General features: G+C 39.5%; 2 protein-coding genes across 3 annotated transcripts in view; one reads left to right on the plus strand and one right to left on the minus strand.

The window, feature by feature from the left end:
- Positions 1–10720, minus strand: part of HAUS1 (HAUS augmin like complex subunit 1) — a 251400-nt gene that overhangs the window by 43136 nt on the left and 197544 nt on the right. The window lies entirely within an intron of this gene.
- PSTPIP2 (proline-serine-threonine phosphatase interacting protein 2) overlaps positions 9675–10720 on the plus strand; it is a 90873-nt gene continuing 89827 nt past the window's right edge. Inside the window, exon 1 of one of the 2 annotated variants that reach the window (XM_069075370.1) lies at positions 9675–9859. In XM_069075370.1, coding sequence (XP_068931471.1) covers positions 9827–9859 — 33 coding nt within the window. In that variant the 5' untranslated portion in view covers positions 9675–9826. The remainder of the gene's footprint in view (positions 9860–10720) is intronic. The other variant, XM_069075373.1, reaches the window with a different exon arrangement.

The raw sequence follows: 10720 nt of genomic DNA on the forward strand, positions 1-10720 counted from the left end.
TGGGTGGATTCTTTCAACCTCTATTTTGCCCTCTGATTGTAAAATATCAGGACAATTTTCCTTGAGAATTTCTTGAAGGATGATTTCTAGGTTCTTTTTTTGATCATGGCTTTCAGGTAGTCCAATAATTTTTAAGTTATCTCTCCTGGATCTGTTTTCCAGGTCAGTGGTTTTTCCAATGAGATATTTCACATTGCCTTGTATTTTTTAATTTGTTTGTATCTATTTAATAGTATTTTGATTTCTCATAAAGTCACTAGCTTCCATTTGCTCCAGTCTAATTCTGAAGGAATGATTCTCTTCAGTGGGCTTTTGAGTTTGTTTTTCCATCTGACAAATTCAGTTTTTTAAGGCATTCTTCTCATTGACTTATTGAGCCTCTTTTGCAATTAGAGTTAGTCTATTTTTTTTAAGGTGTTAACTTTCTTCAGTCAGGTTGTTGACTCTTTTCATGATTTTTCTGCATCATTCTCATTTCTCTTCCCAAGTTTTCTTCCACTTCTCTTATTTGGTTTTCAAAATCCTTCTTAAGCTCTCTATGGCCTGTAACCAATTCGTATTTTTCTTGGAAACTTTTGGTGCATTACTTTTGACTTTGTTGTCTTCCTGCCTTTCCATTCTTTGATCCTTTTTGTCCCCAAAATAGGAGTGTAAAGTTGGATTGCTGAGCTTGCTTTGCTTGCTCATGTTGCCACTCAATTACTTGACTTTTAAGCTTTTTGCTACCGTGTTTCCCCGATAATAAGACCTACCCCGAAAATAAGCCCTCCCCTTACTGTGTAAGATTCCTCTAAAATAAGCCCTCCCCCGAAAATAAGCCCTATTGAGATTGCTACTGTAGTGAAGGTGATCCCCTGCTCTACACGCTACATTACGGTACCCTCTGTATGCACTGTCCGCCCCCCCCCCCGGGGGTGAAATGCACACCGTGCTCCGAGCTGCAGCAGTGAGCGTGTCATCCTGTTCTTTATTGAATTCATTATTGAATAAAGGTACATTTTTTTGTTCACATTTACCTGTTTATTAAAATTGCTGTCAATGTTCATTAAAATAAGCCCTCCCCTGAAAATAAGCCCTCTGGTGTTTTTCTGTCAAAAAAATTAGTAAGACAGTGTCTTATTATCGGGGAAACACGGTACTGTACAACTACTACCAGAGAGGAGAGCTTTGTCCCAAATTGCTGGGGTTGAGAAAGTTGGGTACCCTCTGTGAAGCCTCCACCTGCTCTGGCTCACTGGTCACACACCCCAGGACAGCATTCCAGATCCAAACAGGTTAAAGCAAGAGCAGTTACCCCTCAGAATGGTTGCTTGGTACCCCCTACAATCTGCAGGCCAGCAGCTGCAGCCACTGTGCCCCAGCTGCTTCTCCCTCTTGGGGCAGAGGCTGGACTGCACTCCCGGACTCCCTATTCCCAAAGTCTACACTAATCTCTCACTTTGTCTTTGGCATTTATGGGTTGATAATTCTGGAAACTGCCACAGCTGCTCCTGATCTACTTTCCCAACCTCCCTCTAGCCATGGCTGGTCAGTCCAGGCTCACATGGAGCTGGGCTCTTCTCCCAGGACATTGCAATGAACCCTTCCTGACCACCTGCTGGGCTGTCTTCAGCAGTAGATTTGTTTCTCTATCACTTTGTGGGTTCTGTAGCCCTAAAGTTTGTTTAGAGTCATTTTTTATAAGTATTTAAGGTGGTTATGGGGGGAGGGCAGGGAGTTTTCCTACTTCTATGCCACCATCTTGGCTCCCCCCCCAGTTTTTTTTTTTTTCAGTGTAATGTTCAGTTGTGCCCAACTCTTTGTGATCCTGTTTGGGGTTTTCTTGGGAAAAATATTGGAGTGGTTTGCCATTTCCTTCTCTAGTGTTTCCCCATTTTAAAGATCAGGAACTGGGGCAACCAGAGTTAAAAGTGACTTGCTCAAGGTCCCATGGCTAGTGTTAAGTGTCAGGTCATATTTGAACTCTTGTCCTGACTCCAGGGCCAGTGCTCTATTTGCCACCTAGCTGCCCCAATCATGCCTACTCTTGATAATATTTGGTATCTTCTTGTCTTTGCTATGTAAAACACACTGGTGTCTCTTCCCCCAAACCCACTAAGTCCATCCATCTCCATTGTCCTAAATCTCTTTGTCTCTGAACTTAACACCATCTACAATCTTCCACTTTCCTTTCTTTTCACTTCACTTTTCCAGCCTAACTTCTGATCTCATTCAATTGTAACTACTGTAAAGATTTTATTTTATAGTATATTACCAAATCTAATGGCTTTTTCTCACCATTTTATCTTTTTCTGGTTTTCTTTTTTGTCACTACCCTCCTGGTTTTTGTGCCTGTCTTAATCCTTCGTTTCCTTTGGTGGATTTTCATCCAGGCCATCCCTGCTAACTGAGGGTCCTCCAAATCTTTTTTCCGAGCCTTCTCTTTTCCCTTTATACTATTTTACTTGTATTCAATGATCATCTCTACAGAGTTATCCAGCCCTAACCTCTAGTCTCATATTTCCAGTTGCATGTTGGACATCTTGAAATGGTTGTCTCATAGATATATGTTAGACTCAACTTGTTCAAGCCAAACTCACCTTATCTCCACAGACTTTCCCCTCTTTTTAGTTTTCCTATTACTGTTGAGGATACCACCATCCTCCCAGTCATACAATCTTACAACCTTTTACTCACCCTCTCTCATGCCCTCCACTTAACCAATCAGTTATAAAGTCCAGTCATTATACCTTTCAAAACATTTCTTAAAAATACCACCATCTTCTGATGCTGCTACCATCCTGGTACAGGCCTTTCCTGCCTCATTCCTTAGCTATTGCAACTAACCCTCTTTGGTCTCCTTTCCTCAATCCATTCTCTAGTCCACTCAGCTTCAAATTGATACTAATACTCAGCTTCAAATTGATACTAATATGCAGGTATGACTGTGTCTCTCGCAATCTATACACAGAAAGCAAAAAGAGGGTGATCTGGCAAAAGATATATGCAATCAGCCAACATCCCTTATGACATTCCAATGTTTTATACCACTTGCGGCACAAAGCAGCTTTGGTGATATGCACCTCAACCTGTTTAGGCTTGTTGCATATCTTTTCATTTGGTTTACTTGTAATGGAACTCCAGAATCCTAGGAGAATGAACAATGCAAGTAAAAACCTATCTAAAGGTTTGAGCTATCGATTACACTCTTCTAAAGGGACTTGTTCCCTCAAAACAGTTTTTTGTGCTGCTGCAACTAGGAAGGCTCCCACACTGCTCTCCATTAATGAATACAGAGAAATGAAATAAAGCATTGTACTACCCATTACAGAAGACATTGCCTTCCTGTGGGATCCTGAATAATTACAATTGCACCTAGAGGGGAAAAAAAAAAGATTCACGGACAACAGAGTTTTTGAAGAAGGAAAAATCAGAACTTTAACTCAATTTAAATCATGAAAGCTATGGAAAGGTTGGTACCAAATTCTGATATGCTAGAATTGTGACTTAAATGGAAATGAGTTATTGTTAGAACTGGATGGCCAATCAAGTACCCTGATTAAAACATTTCATACATGGATTCCCCACTTTCAAGGAATCAGTTAGCAATATAACAAAGCATTTAATGGTAATCTTTGATTCATGGGATAATAGACAGGAGAATTGAAGAGGCTATCTTCTCCAACCTTGTAAGTGAAGAAACAGATGTAGTGACCTGTTCAAAGTCATAGAAGTAGTATAAGGTGGGATTCATGCCAGGCCTTCTAACTGCAAATTCACCATTCTGCCACCATGCCAACTTTCAGAATCTCAGAACGATAAGTAGAAATACCAATTTTGACAGAAGCAAAGACTGGAAATTCAATAAGATTTTTACTTTTTTCTAATACATAAAGACTACTATTTTTAATTTAAAAATTAACCCAATCAACAATTATTTATTAAATCTGCCTTTTCCACTTGATTTCCCATGTAATTCAAGATTGCTGATTCTTTGCTAAAAGCTCATTTATTCTCAGAAGTATTTCTAGACTATGAGCTAGATCTATTGATCTAGGTATTCTAAGTTCTGCCAACTGCTTATACTGATCCTATGAAATGATAAAGACATTTACATAATGCCTACTATGTGCTAGGCACTGTGCTAAACACTTTACAAAAATTATCTCCTTTGATCCTCACAGCAACCCTGGGAGGTAGGTGCTATCATTAACCCAATTTTATAGATGAGGAAATAAAGCAAACAAAGGTTAAAGGACTCGCCCAGGGTCATACAGCTATTGAGTATCAGGTATTTCTGACATCAGTCCTGGCACTATTCACTGTGCCACCCCCTCTATAGAGGAAGAGGAGAAATATTTATCCTTGGCATATCAACACTGGAAAGTTTAGTATTATGTGGTGAAGGGCCACCAATTTGATATTTAGTATAACATTGAGGAATTAGGCCTGTCTTTCTTTCTGAACACAAATGGCATATATGGGATTTTCCCCAAACAAGAATTTATTTTTTTTAAGGGACTAGTGATTTAAAAAAATATTTGTTTCATTAAAAAACAAACAAACCTCTCCTGCTTCCCCTCACCTTCACCATTGAATAAAGCAATGAAAACAAAACCATTGTAATAAATATGCATAGTCAAATGGAATTAATTCCCACATTGACAAAGTCCAAGAAAAATATTTCTGTTGTGGAGTGAAGCAGTCAAGGAAACAATACACACAATTAATAAGGTGAATTGCAAAATTAGGAAGTATAATGTGGCTCATGAGAAAAGATGACAAGAGGCCTCCACCCTTATCCAGAGGTGTGAGGTCCATGAGTGTGGTACATTGCATATATCTTCAGACCTGTGATGTATTGATCAATTATGTTATTTTTTCTCTTTTTTTAATCTTAAAAAAAGTATTATTTGTTCTATGGGATATCTCTCTGGGAAGGGACAGGAAAGCATACTGGATATAATTGATGATATAAAAAAAAGTCTCTAGGAAGTTATTTTAAAAAGGGAATCCATGGTTCTTTCATGTGCAAATTCCTTTCATTGGCCTAGAGCACAATTCTAAAATTCAATAGATGGCTTCTGTGGTTGAAAAGTTCATTACTGGAACAAGGAAGCACTGAAAGTTTGCAGCTCCAACCTGAACTGTTTCTGAGATCCTGAAATAATATAACACTCAATTCCCCAAGAAAGCAACAATATGGCCAGCCCAGACATTCCTGCCAGAAGTATACCGAGCCTAGTCCTACCTTAAAATCCAAAATCAAAAAAGAGCTGGAAGAATGAGCAAATAAACAAAAATCCTACTATAAAGGGCTGTTATGGTGACTGGGATGCTGAAGACACAAACCCAGAAAAAGAGAATGACTCCAAAATATTTGTCCTCAAATAAAAACACAGCTTAGGTGCAAGTTCAACTAGAATTTGTAGAAGAAATGAAGCTTTAAAGAAAAAAAAAGCTGAAGTAACTTTGTAAAGGAAATAAGAGTGCTAGAGGAAGCAATTAGAAAATAAATGAGAACCACGAAAGAAAGAATTAGAAAGGTTAGTAACAACAAGAGATCCAAAACCTTGCCAAAGCAATAAACTCCATGAAAATGAGAATGGACCAAATTGAAGTTAATTACTTCATGAGATAACAAGGAATATTAAATTAAAAAGAATGAAAAAACAGAAGAAAATTCAAGGTACTGCAGAGCAAAAACAATCTACCTGGGAAAAAGAGAAGAGAAAATTTAAGGATCATTAAATTACGTAAAAGCCATTACCAAAAAAGAGCCTAGATGTCATATTTCAAGAAATTCACAAAAGAAAATAGCCCAGATTTCTTAGAAACAACCTCAGGGTAAAGGGAATATAGAAAGAGTCCATGGGGGTGGTGACAAGCTTGATGCCTGCTTTTCCTTGCCCTGAGCTCAAAATCTGAGGAGAAGTGGGCCCTAAGGTTTTCTTTGTGAAGAGCTTATGCCTGGTTATTTCCTGATTCCCAGGGTCACTGAATTTTTGGCCCTTGTGCTGAATGTCATCTTAAAGATGAGACCCTTCAAAAAGGTTGGAGAGAGGAACTGTAAGAAACAAGACTTCCCTTAAAAACAATGGGGCTGGTCTCTGTCTTGGTCTTCCTCCCTTGGTTTGCCCTGAAACCCATTCGTCCGCTCCATCACTCCCCTGCCTATAGGTGGCTCCACAGGACCAATTCCTTCTAAACTTAAAGAAAAAGCATCTAAATCTATCCTTTGGGTTATTATCCGATTAATATTTGGTTATACTTTCCTTATGTCATTCCCCTGATTGAAAAACTATTGTAAGTGCTCCTCATTGCCTGTAAGATTTAGTCTAAACTAAAACGCTTGGCATTCAACACCTTCCAGAGTCTGTTACTAAGCCTTCCTTGTCATCCTCATTTTTCATTCCCCCTCAAGATGAACCCTTATGCCAACAGGTATTAACAGAGTCTAAGTTAGAGGGTCAACATAGTTTTGAACTATGAGCTGCATAAATAGGTTGGTTGTTCAGTTGTTGTGAATTCATAATTTTCTATTACATAATCTGTTTATGAGAACAAATATACATGCACATTTATGTATATACAGGATATACATATATTTGTATATGCTAGTAATTTGATGAGTTCAAATTTCATCATTCTGGCTGTGGATCACAGCCTATCCATTCGTTTCCATGTTGTACAATGATAAGTAATCATTTCTGGGGATAATATGCTGCAGCCTACTTTCACCTACCATGTCTCTTTCCTTTTTTTTTTTTTTTTTTTTTGCTTTTTTGGAGGGGGGAAGGCAGGGCAATCAGTGTTAAGTGACTTGCCCAAGGTAACACAGCTAGTAAGTGTGTCAAGTGTCTGAGGTCGGATTTGAACTCAGGTTCTTCTGACTCCAGGGTCGGTGCTCTATTTACTGAGTCACCTAGCTGCCCCTATCATGTCTCTTTCCATTGTCCTTTGGGCCAGCTGTAATTTTTATTGAAAATTGTATATTCCATAACTCTTGGTCATATAGCATCACTGAGAGACTATTGGTTAGAAAAAGATGAACTTGGGGTGGCCAGGTAGCACAGCGAGTAAGAGCACCAGCTCGTGTCGGGATGACCTGGGAATCAAATCTGGGCTCAGATACTTAGCACCACACCCAGAAATAACTGGCCATGTAACCTTGAGCAAGTTACTTAACCCCGATTGCTTAAAAAAAAAAAAAAGATGAACTTTTCCAGTAGGAGAAGCTGGGAATCATTGAGAGGGCTATGAAAAAGAGATTCAATTCAACTTAATTCAACAAACATTTCTTAAGCAGCTCACCTTTCTTTTATTCTGTTATATATGATGTTATCCTAAGAAAGGGTTTATAGGCTTTCCCAGGCGAGACCTACCCTTACTCCTTTCCAACCTTTTCTCAGCAAGCTGTCAATATAAAGATAAGAATCCACACTTACATAGCACTGTTTGGCACAGGGCAACTAGGTGGCACAGTGGCTAAAGCACTGACCCTGGAGTCAGGAGGACATGAGTTCAAATGTAGCCTCAGACACTTATTAGCTGTATGACCCTGAGTAGGCCATTTAACCCGCTTTGCCTTACTTTATTTATCTGTAAAATGAGCAGGAGAAGGAAATGGCAAACCATTCCAGTATTTTTTCCCCAAATGGGGTCATGGAGAGTCAGACCCTACTGCAATGACTCAACAACTGGTTGGTAAAGCACTTTCATCACAATGACCCTTAGGGGTAGGTAATCTAAGCATTTAGTCTCCAATCTATTAATGGAAAAAAAAAAAACACTGAACAAACCAGAAATGATACTCAGAAAAGTTAGTGATTTGATCGGGCTATTTAGCAGAAGAGTAAGAACAAGAACTCACACATTCCCAAAGAGCATGTTCCATTACAACAAAAAGGAGGGGGGGCCGAGAAGGGAGGCTCTTTTATCCCCTGCTTTGAATTTATCTTCTGGGCAAAGTTTCTGTGAGATGATTTCAAACATCCTTGTGTACACATCAGATAAAACCCATGTTTCTCTTGTCACCATACAGACAAGTCAGCATTGGTTTCTCATCTAGAGTGGCCTCTTATGGTTTATCTAATTCACCAACCAACCATTTATTGAACACCTACTGTGTGCTAGGCTCTTTGAAGAAAAACAAAAGTATGAAATTCTTCTCAAAGTGCATGAAGTGTATCTGAGACAAGTCATGGAGATAGGAAAAAAGACAAAGATAATATAGAATCCAAGGCTAGATAGTACTGGGCAGACTACAAATGCTAGAAATCCTGGAGACTATAGTGGGCTGAAGTAGCTGGAGAAGGTTCCATGAAGAATACTAAGTATTCAGTTGCTTAGCCAGACACAGCTTGGTGTAATGCAGAGGTTCCCAAACTTATGTGGCCTACTGCCCCTTAAAAAAAATTTACTCAGCACCCCCCTGGAAATATACTTTAACCTTCTAACATAAAAAAAAATTGTGTAATTTAAAAAAAATGTAATTTTAAAAAAATGATGCATCTTAAATTTAATTATTGTAAATTTATAATTTTTTCCCCCGCATTGAAATTTTGATGATGCACTATTGCATCATGTAACTGCATAGTATCATGTTGTTAACAAGTCACTATGGTCACATTTTCCTTGGGAGGAACAGCTGGCCTTCCTGACAAGGTGTGCGAACAATTGTTTGTTAAGACCTGTTGGTGGACTTGACCACTTGATTGGTTAAAACTTGCATTTTGCAAGTTTATTTGGAAAATAACATAATCACTATTATTTTAACTCTGTTACACAACAGATGAACTGTGTACAAATAGTTTTTCAAAATTTTATCTTCTGTTCTTTCCTTATGTTTCCATTGCCCCCTTATTTTTAATCAACTGCTGCCCAGTTGCACCCCATGCTACCACTCCCCCCATCATTACAGCATAGGTGGGGGAGCACTATTTCCCACTATGGGAACCTATGGAAATGGATAAATAAGAGTGTTCTTGAAGTTAACAAAATAGATCTAGCTTTCATTCTCACTGTCAGTCAAATACTACTTCAAAGCCTTCGAAGTTCCGCAGTAGATAGACTAGTGTGTTCATAGTCAGGAAGACCTGAGTTCTATTTTTGGCTCAGAAACTAATTGTCCCTTAGTGCTTGTTTCCTCATATGTAGAATGGGTATGATGAGGGGCAAAGGAGAACTATGTAAAACAGTTTGCTGAAAAAACTTAAAGGGTTATATAAATACTATTGGGGATGATTAAAATAAGAACATCTACTTCACAGGGTTTTCTTGAGGCTTAAATGAGATTAACAGATGCAAAATGCTTTCTTTACCAGTATACACTACCATAGTTTCTGGAAAGGTCATGGCCAGTCAATTGCCATAAGGCTCCACTTAAGAAGATCCAGAGATCGTTTCCTGGATACTACTCTTTAGCATGAGTCGGTCCATTAGAACATAATTTATTTGAGAGCTGGGTCTGTCTCGCTTTTGCATTTGTATTTTCAGTGCTAAATTTAGTTAACGAGCACACACATACGTTCTTTCTTTAATGGGAAAAACAAAACCAAACCGATTACCAACGCGTTTTTCAAGTCTTTAAAGGGAATATAAATGTGTGCGCTGCAATTATTATTGTAATTTAATGTGAACAGTTTTTAATAAGCGTTTTTCTTTTTGCTCCTTCTGCCTAATTGGTTTATTCTCATAATTTCTGCCTCGCGTGACGGTTTAGGACTCAGGGGCGGGGCGATTAGCGACGAACTCAAAAGTTGCACCCTGGACTCGGGTTTTCACACAGCTATCGCTCAGCCCTGCCAGCTGGACCTTAGGACCTCATTGCCAAAACTCGAACGTTATGAAAGCCTCTAAGTTCAGCGAGAACTTCTGGGTAAGAAAGCGGGAGCGTTGGAGATGGGATACAGGGAGCCGATACATTTGGGCTGCAGAGGCCCTGGGACCCGAACAACTGCGGAGGAGAGCACATTAGGGGCCTCGGAATTTGTGGATTGAAAGGATAGGTTGGCAGGTGGTAAGGAGGCGAATCAACACTTGGCCCTGGATGGTTTGGTAGCTTATGCGGAGAGGGGACTTTCCTGGGTTTGGTGCTCTCACTTGTCTCCCCCCCCCCCCCCCCCCCGGAACCTTTTTAAAATACTAGACGGGGAAAATTGCGATGGGCTACAGGGAAGGAAAAGGCGGGGATCTTCAGCGGGACTTCATTGCCAACAATAAGCACGCTTGTTATTCCTTCTCTTTTTCCTTCCCTTTTCTATTCACTCCGAGCCTCCCACCCCGTCCCCTCTTCTCTCCACTTCCTCCCATTCTGTCAAACTAGAAGGGCTCTCCTCACTCAGGGACAGGACGCTCTGAGCTTGGGTCGCATTGGGTCTGAAACCATTTCTCAGAAGGGTGGTGGGAGAGAAAAAAAAAAGGTATTTTCAACAAGGACTATATAAATATCTAGAAGAAATGAAGCAAGAGGTTTTAAAAAAATGAAGTTTTACATTTTTCTGGAAATAATAGCATCTAATATTTGTAAAGCATTGACGCAGTGCCTGGCACATAATTGCCTTATGCTAAATTTTTTTTCTCCCTCCTTCCTTTTTTCTTTCCTTCTCTCTCTCTTTTCCTTCCTTCCCTCTCTCTTTTCCTTCTTCCCTCCTTTCCTTCCTCCCTCCTCCCTCCCTCCCTTCCTTCTTTCTTTCCTTCCTTCCTTCCTTCCTTCCTTCCTTCCTTCCTTCCTTCCTTC

Source organism: Petaurus breviceps, unplaced genomic scaffold (genome assembly GCF_028583685.1).
Source record: "Petaurus breviceps papuanus isolate PSGF00001 unplaced genomic scaffold, PetGlider_PUasm1.0 151, whole genome shotgun sequence".
NCBI lineage: Eukaryota > Metazoa > Chordata > Mammalia > Diprotodontia > Petauridae > Petaurus > Petaurus breviceps.